This window comes from Mugil cephalus, chromosome 9 (genome assembly GCF_022458985.1).
Source record: "Mugil cephalus isolate CIBA_MC_2020 chromosome 9, CIBA_Mcephalus_1.1, whole genome shotgun sequence".
Taxonomy (NCBI): domain Eukaryota; kingdom Metazoa; phylum Chordata; class Actinopteri; order Mugiliformes; family Mugilidae; genus Mugil; species Mugil cephalus.
Window position 1 is genome coordinate 16,542,098 of NC_061778.1, and position 22,081 is coordinate 16,564,178.

The 22,081-nt window shown below is 41.5% G+C and overlaps 1 protein-coding gene across 3 annotated transcripts in view; it reads left to right on the top strand.

The window, feature by feature from the left end:
- The window catches only part of bcas3 (BCAS3 microtubule associated cell migration factor), a 282,772-nt gene that overhangs the window by 146,822 nt on the left and 113,869 nt on the right, over positions 1 to 22,081 (top strand). Inside the window, exon 24 of one of the 3 annotated variants that reach the window (XM_047593530.1) lies at positions 13,343 to 21,228. The exons of the other annotated variants lie outside the window; for them this stretch is intronic. Within the exon in view, the coding sequence (XP_047449486.1) occupies positions 13,343 to 13,353 (11 nt within the window). The 3' untranslated portion in view covers positions 13,354 to 21,228. Of the gene's footprint in view, positions 1 to 13,342; positions 21,229 to 22,081 lie in introns of those variants that run through there. 3 annotated transcript variants of the gene reach the window in all.

Here is a 22,081-nt window from a genome sequence, read left to right on the forward strand (position 1 = left end):
GGTTAAAGCTTAAATTGTCTATCCAGGTCACATTAAAATGTTCCCTAAATGGTATTGCTTTTTATAGCCATCTTCTTCTTTCTTCTTTTTCTTTTGTTTTCTTCCTTCTGTCCTGCTTTACTTCTTCTGCACTCTTTCTTCCTGTCTAACACCATCCATTCTCTCTCTCTCTCTCATAGCCCCCCCCCCCCCCCCCCGGGTTCCCCGGTGGGGGTGTTGTTTGTAAAGCATTATAATTTATAACGGAGCAGAGTGGATTTAATTTCAGTGCGCGGGGGCTCGCCAGCAGGGCGCCAGCCTGCAATCAGGGGAATCAGCAGCTCGCACAGGGCCTGCAAATACACACAATCGTACACACAGCAGACCCCCACATAGAGCCAGCTAGAATGGAAAGTATTATCAGCGGCCACAAACGGACAGTGTTTCTCGTCACCCAACTCCCTGGATGCTCCCTCCACAGCCCAGCACCTTCTCGGCTTCACTTTCAGCCCCGCTGCAGCTGCTCTCGCTCTCTCTTCCCAACCCTGGTTCTCTGTAATTTCTCCGTCTGCGTCTGGCTTACATTATCTGCATCTTCCTCCCCTCCCCTTTCTCTCCCTCTCTCACTCATTGTCTCTCATTACCACTCATTACCTATTTGTTGGGGGGTAAGAGCCTTTCTCATCACAGACTCTGCTGCCTTCCAAAGACAATAAAGGTTCACTCGGAGGTCAAGTCCAACTATTAGTCCTCCCGTGTCCCTGTCAAATATTTGCCTTTTGTCTCTCTCCGTCTCTCTCTCTCTGTCTCCCTCTATCTCTCCCTCTTCATCCCTTCTCCTCTGCCCCGGGGGGCCTTTTTTTCCCCCTCTCCACCCAGCCCATTTGCCAGTTGCAATTTCCCCTTCATAAATCCTGCTTCTTTGGCAAACTGTGCCAGACGGTGGGATGATCCTTCCTCACAGAAGGTCAGAAGCCGAACAAGAGGAGGAGGAGAAGATAATGTTTCTCTTTAGCTAGTCATTTTGCTACGCGGAGGATACGACTGGTAATTCAATACTGACTCTGAAAGCTAACATGACATAGAAAAGTTAGCTCATGTTAGGTAGGTGTGCGTACAGTGGAGCTGGAATTGGCTCTACAGTGCATTTGGTTTAGATTAAAACACAGTATGTGTGATTTTGAACCAAAAAAAAAAAAAAAAGTTAAAGAATAGTGGTCAACCAAGAGGGGTTTTCAGTAACAATACCTTCAGAGTGGATTTATATAATTTTATTGTTAATATATAATAATATTAACAACATATTCTGTTATTTTCTGCAGTCTGTAGGCATCTTATATTAATACAAAAAGTGTGAAAAAAATATAGTAAATTCATGTCCACATGTAATAAAAAAAACAAAAAAAAAAAACTTAGCCATTAAGTTCATTAATAGATCATTCATTAATTAAGCATCCCCTGTCTAGTTCTCCTGTCTCTTTTCCCACTATGGGCTAGTTAGCAGTTATGCTAGGCTATAGTAAAGACCATAACAGCTGATTGTTCTAATAGGTATTAATTTGTTATATTCTCTTGATCAGACTCCTCTACACCATCTACTCAGGTGTCGTCTCCATGCTATTAGTGATTTCCGTGAAATAAACTGTTGATCCACTTTATTAACTGCAACTCAACTCCAACGTGAGCCAATTGGTATGAGTCGTCAATTTGTGAAGTTCCCAGGAGAGCTTGACACAGCCGACACAGGTATAAATAGTGGGACCAGCGTAGCCCCATTGTAGGAGTATAAACCAAGCTCGGATCTTTTCGTACTGTCCAAGGTTGTGTTAGCTGATTGAACGCTAATATTAGAATCTCCAGCTAACATTATTTGCATTTTCTCCCCAAATGAACGGAATCATTCAGATTATTCAGACAGTAATTGTTTCATTGTTTCTTGATATTTAGCATGGTCATTTAAATGCATTTATCTTAAAATTGAACATATTCATATTTCCCACTGTTTCACGGTAACTCCCCACATCATAAAGTATACATAATCTCAAGCCGAGCTACTGTACAATTTGTTTTTGGTCTGGAAAGAAATCCGAGAAGAGATGCTGTTTACATTTTCCAAGGGATCTCAACTCCCCAGTCTGGTTTTACCCTCTGGCAACACTATAGACTTGGAGATGATGGTGTTATGAACCGATTAGCATGTGTAATCAACTTGTAGACACAGACGAACGACACATCCATTCATCTGACCATCTGAACCACCAGTCCTTGGACAGAGCTGCTATAATTTATGTGGAAAACATGATGCTCCCAATCATAAGATGGCCAGCTCTGCTTTCTCATTAGCAAGTATAATGATGGTTCTTGTAGCTACATGAGCTGGGCTATTACCAGGGACCTTGATGGAACTTGGGCTATTGAACACAACACATGCCAAAAAAAATTAGAAGAAAAACAGAAAATGTTTTTAGTTAGTAGTTTTTTTTTTTGATTGTTCTTCCAATGAAAACCAGAAGTTTGAAATAGACTGTCACTTTGTCTTTTGACCGTTGGGCTGATGTCAAAAAGGCTTTGCGGAAATAAACAGCGAATCCGATATCAATCGAAAATACTCACAACAGAGAATTTACTTTACCATATGTACATAAAGGAGTTGTGTGCCTCTGTTATTACTGAATTCTGAGTTTCGTGTTTTGCAGCACTGCACATCAGTAAATCTCACCTAATCTTGCTCATATCAGTTTGTTGCATTACCACAGTCTTTTATCCTCTGGGATGTTTTAATCTGAGGCCTTAGCCACTGTGTTGTTCTGTTCCTGCTGTTATATTAGGATGATTGGACATCTGCTGTGGGGGCGCTAAGCTGGGAACACTAGTCCAATCTCCAATAGGACGTTTGTCTGACACCGCAGGCAGCAGCGTCATTGTTCCAGAGAGTGTGTATGGTACACTAACCGGGAGATTCGTGCTGTAACGTCAGGAACACACAGCTTTTGACCAGGGGCATGGAATATTAAATGAATATGCAAATATGTAGTGTTTAGTGCGACTGGGCTTTCGTGTCGGTTGCACATGTGTGTTGCACACTGCGCCATCTTTGTCTGTTTAGTATAATTAATACCCTGCCTTTCCACTTTTCTTGGATTTGCCTGCCTTTATCTAACCCCGGTTAACGACTGCAAGAAATGCTTTATGAGCTCAGAAGAATAACACACAAGCGCAACACACACAAACACGCTGCGAAAGGTTCGACATCAGAAAGCCTCAATTAGCTCATTTATATTAGCTGGACAATTTTGAACCACATGAACTGGACAGGAAGCAAGTCATTTTTCTCCCTGTTACATGGTCCAGCAGCAAAAGTTCAGAGGAAGGACTCATCTCACAAGGACCAACATGAGCCTTTATATCTGGGGATATTTGACCACCCCTTCCCAGTTTAAAAAACAAAAATATATATATACACACAGCGTGCTGTGAATTAGTCATGAGGGAGAAGTTTGTCTCTGTTTAAAATTATTTGGTTTGTTTGTAATGGACTGTTGGAGCCGAAGTCCTCAGGAAGTAAAGAGCGACAAACATTATAGAGTGTGACGTCTTCAAGGAAGCCCAGTTATCTTTGGATATATCATGACCCGGGTCACTGATAAACCATCCCAGTTATATTTATTTATGGATATTTCTTGCTTAATGTTCCCTCCTAGCGCAGCATGTCCGAATTTCCTCTATTCCCCAGCAAGAAATTCTCAACATTCGAAGCGGCTGAGCATCAAATTGAGAGGTTTTTGCTCGAAATGTGCAGCTTATCAAATCATCCTCTAGCGGTGTTGGATCATGTATTTGGATTTGTTCTTGTTCTGTTTTCTTACAGTTAATGGAGTTAACCTTCTTGTGGTTGCACCATTGCAAAATTACAGCCAAATAATTTGACAGCAGCGGTAGAAAACAATGTTTTGTGGTGTGGATGATAGATGGGCACCACGGTTGAAACAATTATTTATTTTTTATTTATTTATTTTTTAAAATGTTGCACGTGATTCGTATTGTTCGTGACTTCACTTTTTCTCTGTCATTAAATCCATTCCCTGTATTTAAAGGTCAGTCATCTTTCTATGGATTATCCTAGTGATTATAGCTGTAACACAGCTCAATGCATTGACATCCTGACATTTACCGCTGCGCGACATACATTACGCTAAAGTGTTAGCATGGTGTACCAGATGCAAGGATCCACACTGTTTCCTGTAGCTTAATAACATGAACCAGATATTTACTTCAAATGACTCTACATTTTGTGCACACATGACCCTCTATCCCAGTGACTCAGTTCAGACACAGCGCACTTTCATAGTGGGGAATCCACAGGTGTAATAAATTGCTACTTTACAGATGTATGTATTATACAATGTACAACCTAATTGGTTGATTTTGTTGTACACAATGACTCCTTCTGTTTGCCGAACGCCCTGGTTTTTGAGTGATCCAGTAATGCTGGAGCATTCCTACAATCACAATTGTTTGCTCTGTCAAACCTGAGTGTCGCCGGGCAGATTGTGACTGCCAGAATCACTTCTCTGCCAATGAAAATAAACCTAATGACCTTGGTTGCCTCGCTAACTTCTAAAGTCGCTGGGTGTGTTTGTGGGTAAGTGTGTCCCAGTAATGGGTATGGAGTTGTAGTTGTTTCATTTAAGCCAGAGTTATGAAGTGTTATGAAGCCCTTTTAGGTTTTAACCTCCCTTGGCAGCAGTTAGGATCTATATTACAAAGGTTAGAAGGCTTTGCAGTCGCTCGGTTTTGCTTTCCTTTTTCGTCTCATGCATGTAAAAACACACACACACACACACACACGTGCACTGGTCATGGCCTTTATACATGAGCTATCCTCAAATTTAATCAAAGTCCTAATGGGTTCTGTGTGGGACGTTCCCTTCTGCATGTGTGTGTTTGTGTGTAGGCAGGCCAAAGTAGGGCCTTGGAGGAGTTCTTTGGAGGGCACATGTGTGATGTGGCTGAGAGATCAAACACACACTCTTGATGAATGTAAGAGCAGAGGGGGCAGCGCTCCTTTTCCTCCACCTCTGGGGAGGCTGGGGTGTTCTCGGTTCATTAAACACAGGCATACACACCGCTTTTATAGAGTGAGTCATTGACAAGAAGAATACCGGTCAAGCGCATTTATATTTCGCCACTTATCTGCATTTCTGCTCTGCACTCGGCTACGTGTGTTTGTGTGTGCTGGTTTGTGAGCTTGTTGCCAGTAATGAGGTCAATCTCCTGTGTGGAGCTAAAACCTCAGTATGTCTTTATCTCTGTTACATGGGCAGAGGATTATTCTCATCACTCTCAACATCACTTTCACTCTCAACCGTCTCCCGATAAAACTCAAATCATTTCTGCTTATTGTGTTCCCGTAGACTAACAATTTAAGTTTCTAAATTAATCCCGTGAATACATGCGTATATTCATTGACTTGCCTCTTAAAATGTCATTTCTGGAATTTTTTGAGTGCTGTGTGGCTGTCAGGAAGCTATAAAGTAGAAAACAACAGTAGTTCCAAATTCTATTTGTCAAATATACAATTTAATATAACCCCATACGCACATAGTCTAACACAATACTATTAAAGGTATTTTATTTTCCTTTAATCACAGTCTTAATGCAAAATAAATATTAAAGCAATAGCACTGCAGTACTGCACCTTTTTTTTAAACAAATTATATGTGTGTGTGTGTGTATTCTTTTATTTTAAAAATGTACCAATCACGTATAACATTAAAACCACCTTCTTAACATTGTGTAGGTCTCCCTTGTGACTCCATAACAGACTAATCAGAGAATTCACATGGGCCTTCTGAAGGTGTCCTTTGGTGTCTGGCAACAAAATATTGTTAGTGGGGGTCTTTGGGGTCGATCAGATAGTCGATTGGTTTAGGATTGGGCGAATTTGAAGGCCAGGTCAACACTTTGTGCTATTCTCCATGTTTTTTGACTTGTTCCTGGACTGTCTTTGTGCAGGGGATGGCTGCTGTCATCAAGGAGTGGCGTTGCTATGGGGTGGGTGTTGCTGGTCAGGTCTAGATGGATGGTACATGCCCACATGTTACAAGTACGTGGGCAAGGGTCCAAAAGTTTCCGCGCAGAACACTATGTAGTCACAGGACAGTCAGTGTTATTCACTTCTCCCGTCAGTGGTCATAATGTTGTGACGAACCGGTTTATGCTGCAGTGACAACACAGTAATCCCCTACAGTGTACATTATATAGGATCATCTCTGTGTACACCAATCTGGTTCGGATCTCTTTGTGATGCGTTTTCACGCAAGTAGCAGAACCAAACATATGCTCTTGGTGACTCGTCCAATAAGTGGTTAAAACTATTCAAATCTGCCTTAGATACAATTCAGAATTTTAAAAGTGGAAGTGTCTTATTTATCTCTGAAGGCGTGAAGGTTTGTTGCACGGGCAAGGAGAATAATTTATCATCTTGTGTATGTAAATACTATGAAAGACGACATTAAGGTAAAGATTTAGTCGAGACATCATGCAGCAACAACACACATTAAAAATGAATAAGTATCCTGTCCAGAGAAGTATTTGATTCCTACATATCGTCAGACTAATAGCATAAGAATAAGTCACTTACTGTTACAATATCAACAAAAATACCAATGTGCTTGGTAAAAATTGTGTTTTTTCTTGTTTTCCAAAAAAAGGTTCAAATATGATTTAGGCAATGCTCTTGGTCAAACGGTATGGACCATGCGTTATCAGTAGGATGGAAGCCACTCGGCTGTCTGTATACACTTACCGGTACTCCGTTATCGCTGTCTTAAATATGTGCTAGTTGTCTAAATGGCTCTCTGTCTAGGTCGATGCTCGGCTTGTATATATTCTGTACAAGCTCTTGCACCATTTTTATTTCTCAAACACATACCGACACACACACACACACACACACACACACACGTGTCTGTCTCTCTTTTCAGTCTGTTTGATTGCCAACACCCCCCTCCCACCCCCCCCACCCACTGCCCTCTGCTCACTTCACACATGACGTGGCCCACCTTTTCACCCATCTGTCAGAAATATCGTGTGTGTGCGTGCGTGTTGTGAGCTTTCATGCGATGCTGGAGCGGTGTTGATCAGCGGGCCAAGCCGATGGCATATGGCCATGTCCTGGGGTGCTGTGGCATGGAGGAATGCAGAATAGCAAGCTGAATGGACAGGAGCATGAGCACATGGCTGCACAGATTCTGACGTGCCAACGTTGCATATGTAACTCATCAAGGTTGGTTCTGAGCATCCATTTCTCTCTTTCCCTGCCTCCTCCCTCCCCGACCGCTGTCGGTGCCAACACCTCGGTCGTATCTCCGCGGAAAGCGTGGGAGGAGTCGTGCGCTGAGGATGTAAATGGAGTTTGCCGAAGTCTTCTCGGTCTGAGCCACCAATCACAACGCCTCCTATCACACAGGATGCACCAAAACAGCTTGAAATTATTAAAATAATACATCTATTCATCACCGCTTTCATCACTTTCAGCGTCTAGAGCCTGTATGAAAAACAGTTTTTTTACATTTAACTGAGACTGTGTGTTATGAACTGTGTTATAAAACTACGTATTTACACATTTGTGAACAATTTCTGAAGAAATGTTGAGATCACAAGGGCACGTAGCTCATGAAGAGGTCAGTGTAACACACCGAGGAGAAATCCATGACAACAGGCTTTTTGCGATGCATTCGAGTGTGCCGTTCAGGACAGACACACACTATATGTAAAAAGCTCACAGTTGTACGGGTGCCAGCATATGCACATCCATAAATATTCTTGGTCCTCTGTGTACACACAAAAGTAAAACGGCTTCTTCTGTGTAGCTGAAATGAGACAACACATCTCCCTTGACAATTGCTTGACAAATTATCAGCCGTTCTCTTCCCTCGAGTGTCTGAATGTTGATGTTGAAAAATCAAAAGTTGCCGAAATCAAGCTCCCTATCTCCAAAGCAAGCGAAGGAATAATGGGGGGAGAAAAAAAACAGGCGCCGTGACAAAAACTACACGCACCCTGCTTGCAATTTTAGAACCCATATTAGATTTATTGCCCAGATCCAATTTTTTGTTTGGCCGTTCACATCACTTTTTAAAACATGGCCACAATCTTATTTTAGTCCTGCAGTCCAGAACTAACCCCCACGTCTAACCCCCGCTGACAGGTGTTTACCCTTGAAAATATGATCTTTGTACAAAGCACAGGCGACGACAGCTTTTGATTTTTTAAACTTTAGCAATATATATTCTGCCGTGGCTTTGCTCAGTCATTTGCTTTAGTACACTTTCAAACACGGACTGTTTACGATACAACCCTTCAGACACCATGTTATTTGTACTCTTCACATTGTAGTGAAACGGAGAGATTTCAGTTACAGACTTCGGGGCCTACTTGTCATGGAATTTGAACAGGTACACAGATCGAAGCCCAACTATGGACTTCCTGTTTTTACATGCTGCTGGAGTGAGATGACGGATGCGTCCGCACTGTGTTGTTGTACATGAAACCAGATTTATATAGAAAAATCCAGGCCACGGTGCCATTAGACTTTCATCTCATGTACTGGAGTTGCTTGGTTTTCTATCTGCAATTGTTTTTTTGTTTTTTAAGAAACCCGAAAAGCCTAATGTGTCTGGACACCTTTTGCTTCATCGCATGCTAAACTTTGAATGACGATGACATGAAATAATAAGTCACAGGAGAATATTCTCCCTGAGGATTGTTGCACATTTGAATGAGTCACTTGCTGACAAATACAATATGCTGAACTCTAGATTTCCCGGTATTTTTTTTTTCCCGCCTTATTTTACTCATTCTGCATGTGTTTAATAAATTACCGATTTCGCATTTTGTGCCTCAGCGGAAGCGGCAGCAGCGAGTCGTTCCCTTTAACCTAATGCACACTGCTTTTCCAGATTTTAATCTGGTGATTTTACAATAGCAGTATTAGAACGACGCTTACAAAGGGATGGAATGTGAGTGCAAGTAAAGGAGAGAACATTGGCATGGCAAGCGATAAAGACTTAAACCTTGCTCCTCTGTGTTGTGGATTAAATGTAGCCTGTTTATTACGAGCTGGGTTTGGGGATAGAGGATTAAGTGGTCCCTCACCTCTACAAGAACAGCTCTGGGATTGTCAGGGGATAGAGGCGATGCATTAGGACCCGGGACTTATCATGCTGCTCACAGTGGGAGCACAGAGTATGCGATCACTAGACAAGTTGACTTGACCTTTCCTTTAATTAGGATTTCAGGAAGGTTCAAATTGGACAATGCCACGACAGAGAATCCCTGGTCTGGTTACAGATATCCTGTGTCACGGTGTGTCTACCAACAAGTTGCCTGCAAATTGGTGGCAGCAGGTGGTCCGTGCCTGATAAACCCTCAGACAGACCAGGAAGAAGTCTTTTCTCCACTACATTACATTTCATTATGTTAAAGTAGTGTTTTGAAAAGTGAACATGGATTCTATTTGATAAGTTAAACATTTTTAAATCAGGATATACTTAGTCAAATGTGTGACTTTAGCTCATGTATAACTCATAGTCATGTATTAAAACAGTTAGAACCCCAACAATACTGAAACTCTAGCTAAATGAAAACGCCCCGTTCTTTCATCTTTTATCCATGTTTGAAACCCATTTGATAATGCACACACATTAAACAGCTCCGGTCCATGTAGCTGTGTTGCTTTGCTGTGCGCGTCTTCGCATTCCTCCGTCTCAACTGGACAAAAATGTGCAGAATGCTGTGAACATTCGAAAGAGCTACGTTGCACAGATTTAAAAAATCGTGTGTCTGTGTTCTGTCTGTGGGGGCGGGCGGAGGTTGGGGTGGGGTGGGGTGGTGGGGGGGGGTCAGGCTTCTATTTTTAAAGCATGTCTAGTAACACTAAGCTGCATGACTGTGAATAATATGAAACATTCACTGCCTGCAGACACATAGCAGTCTTCACGCCTTTACACCTTCAGCACTAATGACCTGCTGAGAGTTCAAACCTCAGTGTCTTGAACACATGACTTCATCCTTGTTTTGTATTTAATTTTGCCATTATTTTGCTTTTCTAGCAGTAATTCCTCCACACTGCCTGTGCTTTATATTCCTAATACTTTGAGCCTAATTTGATTGGGCCATCGGCCTTTCAAGATTAGGGGTTTTAGAAGAATTATTTTTATGTTTATTATGTAAATAAACAGTTTGTACCACACTTATATACGGGTTGCAATGAACCATTTAAGTCTAGCCGCAAAGGAATCCTAAGTGGATGCCAGTCTAAATTTACAGCACTATAACCTACGGTGGTCGGGCATAACATTATGACCACCAGCTTAATATTGTGTAGCCTTCAGTTGTGACTCATCAGAGAATGAACATGGTCCTTCTGAAGGTGTCCTGTTAGTGGGGGTCTTATGGGTTGAGGGGAGGGGCCTCTGTGGATCAGGCTTGTTCCAGTGCTTCCCACAGATATTTGATCAGATAGTGAATTTTGAGGCCAGGTCTGGTCTAGGCAGGGGGTGCATGTCTGAGTAGCATCCACATACCAGCAGAGCATCACATTGAACTGTCAGTGGTCATATTATTATGGCAGAAATGTTTGTGTTATCACTGAACATTTGTCCACACTAAGTTCTAGAAATCCAGTCCCAAACATTGTTATGTGTGCTTAATGAACTCAGACACAGTTAATGTACCTGCTTAACTTTAAGGTCTTTCAAAATACACAAATCAAAAAACATAATAAAAAAAAACTAGGCCAACTAGTGGTCAGTTAAAAGTAATTGGGAGAATACAGCTCATTTTGGCGGGATATTGTTGTGGCAATATTTTTTGGGCTTTCATCTTTATGACAGCTCGTGCAAGACTGACTTTGTCTTCACACGGCGCGGTGCGTTCATGCGTGTGCTTATTTGTGCGTCGGAGGACGCGAATGTGTTCTTTGGCTCTCCTCTGACACATAGGTAACGTGCACGTGTGTCCTGCGTTTGCGTCTGATGTTGTCTTAAACAGCTTTCCTGCGAAGCCTTGTCAGACATGCCATTCGTACACACCACACACACACACACACACACACACACACACTCCCAGAAACTCAGAGCCATTGTTTCTCACACAGCAGGGCACAGGGTCGATTGCCAGTTGCGGAGCATTATCAGCCTCTCTGTGCTAGCTGGTGTGTGTGTGTGTGTGCATGCGTGCTTGTGTGTGTGTTTGTCCGTGTCTGTGTGTGTGTGTGTGCGCGTGTTCTTGTGCAGACATGCTCTCAGCTGAGGGAGCTGGTTCACGGGCCGGTCAGAGCCGCCTTATTTCCTTTTAATTGACTTAAGATGGGCAAACAAGACCTCAGCAAGCACACGGTACCCATTACACTCACGCACAAGAAACACACAGCGCCAAGATGCACACTAATGAAGCACACATAGTGAAACACAGCCACAATTGCCCCTGCGTGTGTTAGCTACTTTACAGTTCCATCAGGCTAAATGAGGGGGCTGTGTTTTCCCAGTCAGCACTGCTGCCTCCCAGCCGCCTGCATCTCTGCCAGAACTCATTCACGATTAATAATCTTTTTACTCACCTTGCTCCATAGCGTCGTGCCTGTTTGAGCTGCATGTGTTCCATGCCGAGGTCACGATCACGAGGCTGTGTTGTTGCTCTGCGAGAACTGAGTTAAACATGAAAGCTCGCGTGTTTCCGAGCACCCCTCCCGCCACGCAGAAGATGAAGTCTTTTAAAACCCGGTTTCTCAAGATGGTAGTTTTAGCATTATCATTAGCTCTTAAGCCCGTTGCTAACAAATCCATGTGGAGTCTTTCCACTTGTGATGGGGAATCAACAAAGCATCGAGATCCAAGGGAAAGGGAGGACAAATAATGGCACTGAAAGGGATCGTTTCAGGGGAATGAGGAATTTAAAAACTTGCGTCACGAGTAGGACGTGTTCATTCCCCTGGCTTAACTTGTCCACAGTAAAAGTCAATGTAGAGACGCTTTGTAGACAAAGAACTCAAATGACGGTTGTCTTATGCCAAAACATAATTTCCATTGCCAACACTTTCATCTGTAATTCAATATTACTTTGGGATTTCTGTTTGTTTTCTCTGTGCTTGCAGAAACTCTTTGAAAAGTATCTGAGACTGTCTTAATATTTATTTATGTTTAACCTTAAGGATCATGAGACAACCCCAAAACACCACATATAAAGAAAGGTTTTTATCATTATCTGTGTGCTCCCAGAATGACACACACTGGACTTTTTGGCCAGTTTTAGTCCCCGGTGTTGGTCATGTTAGTGGACGTACAGCTTTAAGCATCAGGTCGACCAGTCATCGATGACAATAACAACACGGATGCCTCTGTGATGAGAGGGGAGGAGCCTGTGCTGGGTCATTGCAGTTCGTCAAGTGTGTGGAAATACTTCACTTAAGATGAAGTCCATTCTGCTGGGAGATGGAAAATATGTAAGTCAGTCCTGAAATACAACTCAAGTACTACTGTAATACAATACACAGTAATCTGAAAAGGCTCCTGCAGAGGAACGGTCCAAATCCTCTGGACATCAGTCAATTGACAACTTCACCAAACGTCCTGTAGTAACAGAGAAAAAGGGGGCTGCATATCAACAATGTGTTGATGAATTTTATTGGACCTCTAGTTTTTACAAAAAAAACAACAAACTTTTTCTTTACTATTAAATGCTATTGATGATCCTGACTTGCAGCCTGTTTTTATACAGACTATACATGTGTGCAGCACACAGTATGTAGCCCATGAGCTGTCTCTTCTCAGCATATATGTTGAGGTGATTTGATTGTTGCAGAGCATTACTTTCTACCCTACCTCAGCAACTAGTCGGTGTTGACTTGATTTTCACCACTTAAAACTTAACCAAACTTAAAAAAAAAAACAAAATCGTGCAAGCCCTAGTGCTTACTGCACTTACCATAATTCATCTTAAGAGCTTTTTTTTTTTTTTTTTTACCCAGAAGAATGTAACAGGGAGGATGACGTCCAGAGTTTGTCTTGTTCTTGATCTGAGGTTTGTCTGACTCAGCTGTCTGCTTCTGGAGGATTTTATTTTATGAATCCCTTTGCTTTCATCATCTTTTTGGACTTGCTGTTGCTACATCCACGGCCAAACTGTGCTTCGATAAAGTGCATGTCTCATTCCCTCATCCGCCGTCAACCATGGATGTGCATGCTGCGGAAAAAAAGAAAAAAACAAGTGTGCCAGCACAAACATACACACATCTACAGTACACTACCTGCAGCTATTTAAAACCAAACTTCTTATGTTTGTCCCTGTTTGTCTCCTGCAGGTTATTCCTAGAAAAGACGCTCCTCGCTCTGCCAATTCCCATTTCAATTAATTTTCCTTTTGCTTTTTTTCCCCCCCTTGTGAGCATGCTTCACTTTCATTCCGCCTTTATATCTATCATCCATCCATCCGTCATCCACCCTTCCCTCTCCCTCTCACGACCCAGTCATTGTTTTATCATTGGTGTGTGAGAGAAGAGGACAGGCGGGAGGAGGAGGAGGAGGAGGAAGAGAGGAAGATGGACAGCTTTCTACTTGTCTGTCTTTGTCTGTCTCTCTGTTCATTTTTGTCTACTTATGGCTTTGTAAATAGCAGGAAATTACAAATAACATTAGGCAGTAATTTATTATTTTTGTTGTGACTGGAAAATCTGGAAAAAAAGAAGTCTGACCATTTTTTCTTTTTTTTAACATACAGTTAGAAGCTCTGTTGTATTGCAGATCTCTGCAAGGGATTCTCTGTTAACTTTACATCTAAAGCATTATACATTAAAGTGATTTGAACGGGGCTTCGAGATAAGAAACGTGCAGTTCGTATTTCAGATTCCGAAATTCTTTCAGGCGTCTACCTCATTCGACATTTAGTCAAATAATTCCTAAATTTGTCTGAGTTGCATCAACCTGATTCCGTCTACGGAGGAGCTTTGTTCCCTTTATTAAGCATAACAATTTAATGAAGTGACTATTATTCCACCTATTAAAATATGACTAAACATGTAAAATATGATTCTGCCCGGCCGAGTATACAACAACAAGTATAAAGGAAAATCAGACACGTTTAAGTCATTGGCATCAAATTTGGTCATAATTTGCATGTGACATATTTATAGAATAAAAAGTAAAATATATATTATTAGTATTTGTAGTTGTAACAAATTTGTTGACTCAAAAGAAGCAGAAGCTGCCCTAGCAGCTGAGCCCGGTTACCTGTTGCTTCGGTCCATTGCCAACTGAAGCCTGTGTCTTGTACTGTGCTACAGTTTTACTTTAGAGCAACTTACACAAACACTCGCTCGGCAGCATTCGGCCCTTTAGGCAGAGAATAAAGCACATATTCTGTATCCAGCTCAGGATGAGATGGAAGATGGGTCAAAGAATGAGGGAGGAAATGCGCAAGTGCTCTTGTGTCTGCGGAGGAGTGGTCCTCTTCAAACGGCCTATATTAATGTGCGTGTACAGTAGCCCTTGAATTGCACAAGTGCATTTATGGTGTTTTTTTTTTATTATTATTATTCATTTATTTATTTTACATAAATTGTCCTGTTGGAGAGTTTCCATGTTAAGTAATAAAAATGGAAATAGCATAATAGTCCACATTTTTATAGTAGATTGTCTGCTCTGGTGCTCGATACTTATGTCTTTTTTCCATGCAGTATGAGTACTAGCAGCTATTCTCATGCATGTGGGATATCATGAAGTTGAGTATAACATACCAGCAGCAAAACTTTTAGTGCAATGGTTTAATTACAGACGTATTATAAAACAATGATGTTGCTGATCTGACCTACGTTGGACTTTAATGTAAAAGTCATGTTTTGGCTTATTTGACATGAAAGTCTCCTCCAGTATTATGTCATGAATAATAATGTACTGTATGTATTACTTTTTTCAGTCAAAGGTTAAATTACAAAAACAACAAAAAATAATTCCCTCTACATCTGTTACCTGGATCTTTTTGAACATTTGCAGATATTTTCCATTTCAAAAGTCACTTGACAGAAAGTTAATCTCAGTGTTTTAAACTTTTGCATCAGCATTTTCTTCCTGGCAAATTGTGAAGTCACCAAATCCAAAAAAGCATAAAAAGTAACAGAAAAAACAACATAAAAAAAAAACAAAAAAAAAACAGAAGAGCTGCCAACTAAACAAGCATCAGTAACCTTCACCGGTCTCTTCTCTCTTCTCTTTGTGCATTTGTGTCAAAAAGAGTTTCTCTATGTTACACTTCCTCAGTAGTGAGTGTTGAACCAGTTAATTGACCCTGTCTGTATTAAAAAGTATTTCAATTCCTTAAATTTGTATTTTTGTTCATGTATAAAAAGCTAATTTCACATTAATTATACATATATGTGCCATTCAGTGAAGTTTCCATATATTAACATTAAACCTTACATGTTTTACCTCAATCTGAAAAGTATGTGTCTGGACTTACATACATACATGTATAGCTTCCCACACAGCACCAGCTTTTCTCAATTCCACATTATTTAGTCATTACAGCGAACGTGTGTGTTATGTGTGAGTATTAAAGACAACCTCACACCATGTAGGCCCCTGGCACATTGTGTTTGTGAGACAGTTTGTGCATAAATATCCACACACGCAAAGCCAAGAATGGTGTTTGTATGCATGTGTGTTACAGTATGAATTATTTATACATGAGGATGAAGAATGTAATTGAATTTGTGCATATCTTTTGGCACACGTGTTTTTCTCTTGCGTTTTTTTTCATAAGATATCCCTTGTTTCTCCAAGGTTACTGTCACCTACATCTGTAATGATCTGTAATAGTAAAGGTGCGTGCTTTGTTGAGCAGAAAAGCTGTTTGATGTGTGGTATGTGTGCCACACTGAGGTGGCCTTAAAAGTCCAGTGAATAATGACCTCTTTTAGAAACAATGGCAGTCAGTCACCTGATCTTGTTATCTCACGTATCTTGCCTCAAGGAAGTACGTTCTGTGCAATTTCAACTGTCTAAACCTATTGCCTTGTCAAGTATTCATATTAATCACTTTTGCGTGGTACAGAAAACTTACTGTAACTATTATTAAACTGAAATGCTACTATATATATATTATTTGATATATATCAAATACAGTGTTTTGAACTTCTCTCCTGCTTCATTCGATGACATCTGCAGTTACTGTAACAGTAAAAGAAGTTGGTTCGCTGCCTGAGAAGTTAGAGATGTGCCACCTGCAGCTCCTCATCTAATAGCTCACTGTAGCTGCTTGTTCTTCTTCAATCAGGAATTAGTTCAGTTTCTGTTTAACAAGTCACTGAATATTTTTGCGTTTTGCCAACTTATCGGATCACACTTAAATTGCGGCTTATCGCACCAGCATGCAGCTGCTCTTATATAACCATCATTAGCTTTCAGCTTGAAATATTTAAAGTATGCGCAATCTAAAAATAAAGTCCATTGAAGAGAAACATATCTTTTAACACTGTAACATAGCATTGTAAGACATCAGCGTTACCACATTTCCTATTCAAACATGACATCGCTGTCATAACATTACATAAAACACATAACCTTTGTGTGCTAAGGATAAGGAACTCGTCATCATTAGCCTTAAGCTAATGTTAATGTTTGCAGCTATAAGTAAGTAGCTCACTAACTTTGGCGTTCAGGTTAATTAAGCTAAGCTAACTAACCAAATCATGGACGCCTTAGGAAGACGACTGTCCCTCTTCATCAGAAACTGAATCAGGCACTGTGTGCTTCCTTTTCAGATGTCTTTAAAGGTTCTCAGTCATCTGGTCATGGTAATCCAAAAGACGTTTAAAAAGGCAACTGGACTTGTAAAGTTTGAGCCGACGTTTCGCCTCTCATCCGAGTAACTTCTTCAGTCCTTTTCAGATGCTCGTGCATTAGCGTTGTGCCGCCATGAAAGGCAAGTTCAGTTCAAGTTTGAACTGCATATTCTTCTCTTTTATATTTTTGGTGAAATGTTCCCAAACTTTAGAGCTCCACTGCTGGTTAGTCATGATAGTGTTTGGCCATAGCTTTTCTGGCGAAATCATGGCTGACTTAAAAAAATAAATAATAACATCTCCATTCATGATTTTGATAGACGTGTTAATCGTGACTAGTCGATCTTGGCAGCCCTATTTCTGACTGCAGTTATTTCCTTGTCGGGGCATGCCCAAATTGACGAAATCTCTTCCCAAATCAACTGTTGCGTACTCAACAGTCTGGTACATGTACTGTTACATCTCTAATTCGTGTTGGTCATTTTTTGTTGTGTTGATACAGTATGACGACGTTTTAACAAGGGACACCGTATTTCATATTTTATTAGTAGTGGACTAAATAATAATAATTCACATTAATATAGAGGCAGCTATGTATTGACATAACATGCTTTAGAATGTATTGCAGCATTTGATTGTAAACCTGTTGGCCGCGTTAACACCATGTTCATTAATAGCCAGTTAAATTAAGTGTAATTGTCCATGTGCTTTTGTTTATGGTAGAAAGCTCCTCGGGGCGACCTTTTCTACTTATTGAATGCAAAACAACTGTGCATCACGGGGAGTCAAAATTCAAACAATAAAATCCAAATGATTCATGGTGAGTTGCAAGCAAGAGCCACCAAGTGAGGCTTTTTAGTAACGCACCACCAGGACAGAAGGCTTTCGTACCCTTGGCCCTGTGTTCACATTTCACTCTGCACAAGTTGGGGTTGCGCTCCTCTCCCACTTTGGGCCATTACTCTCCACTTTGTAATCATACTCAACAATTATAACCTCACAGTGTGCCTCTGATTACTGTCCGGGTGTATTTTGGACTGTTCTGGGAATACAAGAAAAAAATAAAAAGAAACTGATACGGGTCCCACCAGAACTTTAGGTTACACACATTTACAGTAACCCCGTCCGTGTGTGTTTGTGTGTGGGTTGCCTTTCGTTTGAAGTGCTCATTCCCTCTAAATTACAGTGCTGCCATAATGAAGTATTACCATGCGATTTCAAGGCAGACCATTACAAAGAGGGAGAGCAAGTATGTGTGTGTGTGTGTGTGTGCGCGCGCTGGACACTTGAGGTGAAAGTTCAAACGGGATGCCTGAGCAAAGAGCATTTGTCCATCCTCAGTGTGTGTGTATCTGTGTGTGTGTTTGCACTTACATGTGTTCTGTGATGCAAGTAGAAACATAGCTTTTTTTTTTCTTCTTCTTCTTTTTTTTTTACACATAGCATTCCCGCTGTGTCGAGACCCGTTTGTGTGTGTAACAATGCGTATGAGTCAAGAAAGAAAGACAGTTGCGTGAGCATCCTCCCAGTTGTGTTTCTAAATGTGTGGATCCACCAGCCAGCTGTGACAAAGCAGTTTGAGCTCGCCCACACACACGCTTGGAAGTGCCAGCGTCTTTGGCTGCAGGCTACGCCGGCCTCACCTACGGCCTCCCTGGCCTGCTGAATGTTGCATGAGGCCCAGGCTGCATCATACATAGTGCATCAGCACAAACATGCCATCAGATGATATACATACTGCCCTGGCACCTGTATCCACCTCGGCTAACAAACATCCAATCCATTTTTCATCAACACATCCAGTGGGATGGATGTTTTTTCGGGCAGGAAAGTAGTTCAACTGTTTTGTTTTGCTTTGTTTTCTTCTCATGGTGATTTGATGCCGTTCTATTTACAAAAGACAAATTTGGGATTATGATGTATTGGTTTAAATGTTTTGCAGCCAGCAAACCTCCAGCAACACTGAAACACACAAGAATGGCCAGACATAACCGACCACCACTTCAAGGGTTTAGTGTATTTGGATCTGTTTGATTTGATTTCTGTTTTGACTTTTAAGCGTTTCAATTTCATTTATAATTCAGCGTGTAGAAGAAGTAACCATTTGTCTGCAGATAGCAACAAGGGTGAGGAGAAAGTGGGTCCAGTTTTTTATTTTAGAGCAGCAATGACTGCTACTAAGTTGTTCATGGGCAACTATTATATATGGATGAAGATTTCAACTAAAATTTTACCAGTGAACCTAATTGAACTTAGAGACCATCTGGGGAACACTTCTGAGAAATCAAGAGCTAAAAATCCACCAGGCTCTTATTCTATTTATGTCTCTGTGGTTTTACTAATATGCATATTGGATGATCTGATCACAGCAGTCAGCTCTAAGAACCAATGTCACTTTACGAGTGTGAACGCCAATGTGTCCGGGGCCACGGAGGATGTCAGTTTAGTAGGCGGCCCTTCACTATCTAAACAAAGTTTTGCCTCTTTTGGTTTTAGCTGCGGGGGTACCTCCATCAATCACAAAACAAAACAGATGGTGCGAAGTGCTCCAGTACCTGGAGAGAAAACACACAGATGCTTCGGTTGAAAAGTGATGCCAGAAAAGGCAGGAGCACCGTATCTGCTTTTTAATTCGTCTTAGAACTGTGAGGAAAGTTAGGCTAATAAATAAAAGTAAAATTAAAGTAACTAAATTATCGAATGTGAGCAAACTTTATGTATTTTTTTTTCTTTTTTCTAATGAGCCAAATATTTAAATATTTGTAAATTGACTAAGTTAAGTTACCGTTTACCGTGGAAATTTTCAGGCAGTTTACAGCAATGAAATTACAGACTCTATTTATGAATGTTTCCTGCATGATGTAGGTGTAGATTTATTTGCATGCAGCGTGTGGCACTGAGATCCAGTCCCAGTGATCTCTTCAGATACATGCAGATGCATTTCAGTGGGTAGTGTAGTGTAGCTGGACATACTGAGAGCAGCTCAACGGTGGAGTTGAACTGGGCCTGTGTGATAGTTTGGACGTTTTATGAATGTCATGCTGTTCCAGATGGTGCTGTTTTTGTCAGTCATATCAGCCTATATGTAGACTTAAGACAACTTTACATCTGGAATGTGAAAATCATTTTGATGTTTAATTTGTCAAAAGCAAATTTTTCATTTGCACGTCTCCTTGCAGGTTATTACAGTTTTACAACATACAGTAAATCTTAAATAACTGACTGATTCCAGGTATTCTGGAAGAATGCGCCTACTCATTGGACACTTCTGACCTTTTTATAGTTAAAATAAGCAAAAAAAAAAAGCCAAAGTGGACAATATGAAGCATAGGTGTTAAAGGGTAAATTTATAAAACATAGCTGACCGATACTCAAAATAATGTACTTGAACGCATCTTGTGTGAACAGTGTCAGGATGGAAGCTGCTCGGTGAACCTGCTGCAGTCCATTGAGGGCGTCTTGTTTTCCAAAATCTCTGCCTGTCCTCCTGTCCAAAGAAGTCTAAAAGTCATACAATGTTACACTAACACATCAGTCCAACTTTCAGACTCCTACTAAAGATACTCGCACCCAACACCCTCCAGCTCCATCCTCATAGCACGAGGTGCCGACTGCAGCCATGCTGTCACCATGGCAGCTATCACCCAACATCTCTTGCTCCCAGCTAGTGACCTATCTAGCTACTGCATTATAGCTAGCGTGCTAACAGCAGAGGGGCCAAGCGCCCTTTAGCGAGTCTCCCCTACAAAGCAGAGTCTCCTAAATGAAAACCATTCCCCTCTGTCTGCTTCCCCAGATCTGCTCAGGGACAGAAGCCGTGGGGTCAGCAGCTGGTGGAGGATATGGCAATTGTTTATGAAAAAAAAAAAAAAATGCTTTCTCAAGCCCACCAAAAACACACATTTTCGGGAGGAGGCGGGGCGGCTCTGCCCCTGAACAGCCAACAGCTGGGAAGGGTTGGGAGTAGCCTGGAGGCTGGCAAGTAGCCCCTTCCCCTGTCCAGATGGGGGAGGTTAGGCCGAGGCTAGCTGCAAGCCCACACCACCCCTCTCTTCCCTCCACTTCCCAAACTTCCCATTCCCATTAAGGGGAGGTTGAAGATTGCAGAGGGAAGGAAAGGAGGAAGAAAAGCAAAAGAGCATGACTGCTCTGTTTTTCACCCCCAACCCTCCCTCCGTCTTCAGTCTAATCAAATAAAGCAGGAAGCTTCCGAGACGGAAGAGGAGTGTTTATTGATATGTGCGTGAGCTCCTTCACCCCCTGTCCTGTCCCCGTTGTTTATTTTTTCGTCCACCACTTTAGAAAATTCAGATATTTTCAGTGTTTTCATTTATCATGCCTGACTGAATGTTTGAAAACTGCTGCGGCAAAAAAAAAAAAAAAAAAAAAAAAGGAACCGTTCCTGTCGCCTTCTCACAATATACCATTCTCTTAAATTCAGCCACTGGGAAATTACGCACCAATTCCACATCCGTTGCAAAATGAGCGTGACTAGTCAATTTATTGTATTGAGAGGGTGTCGTATGAAATGAAACGACTTTAAACGAGATTTAATTTGCCTCTCCATCTACATTATTGGTCGGACATAAAGGCACACACGCTGATCGCGCCGGAGCCAAGGAAATCCTATTGAGAGTATTGTGTTACCGACGGTTACCTCTCGGCGCTCGCGGAGTTGAAATTGCATATTCGAGTCGCTCACGGACTCGATTCAAAAGCGGTTTTTAGTGGAAAACTGCATTGGAAACACGGCGGAGGCCTTAATATAGATTGTGCAGGGGGCAGCTCCATCATCCCATGTAATGTTCGTAATGTTTGTCTGGCGTCCCCCCTGCTCGAAAGGCTCCGCGCTAAGACAGTTCGACTCGAAAATGATTAGCCCCGCACATGTCTCCTTGGGGATGGGACGCCGCCGTTTGACCAATATTGAAATAATAAACATTGTGGTAGGGGTATAAAGTGCAGTGAACCCGAACCAGGCCCCCGTCACTTCCTATGTTACCGTATGAGCGCGGACTCGAGCGACTTTCAGACTTTTATAAGGCTTTGTAAAACCCAAGAATAACCACCGGCTAGTTTTACTGATGTAAAAATCATCTGCGCAGATGTTTGAAAGGAAACATATTTATTTTAAAAGCATCATAATGTGAAGCACACTTTAGTGTTGTGATCCGCAGTGTCGAAACAGATTGTAGGTTAGGATGCCAAGCCTCGGATGTGAGTTTTTCCAGTACCAGTATCCAGTAGTCGTCTCTTCAAAGTGCA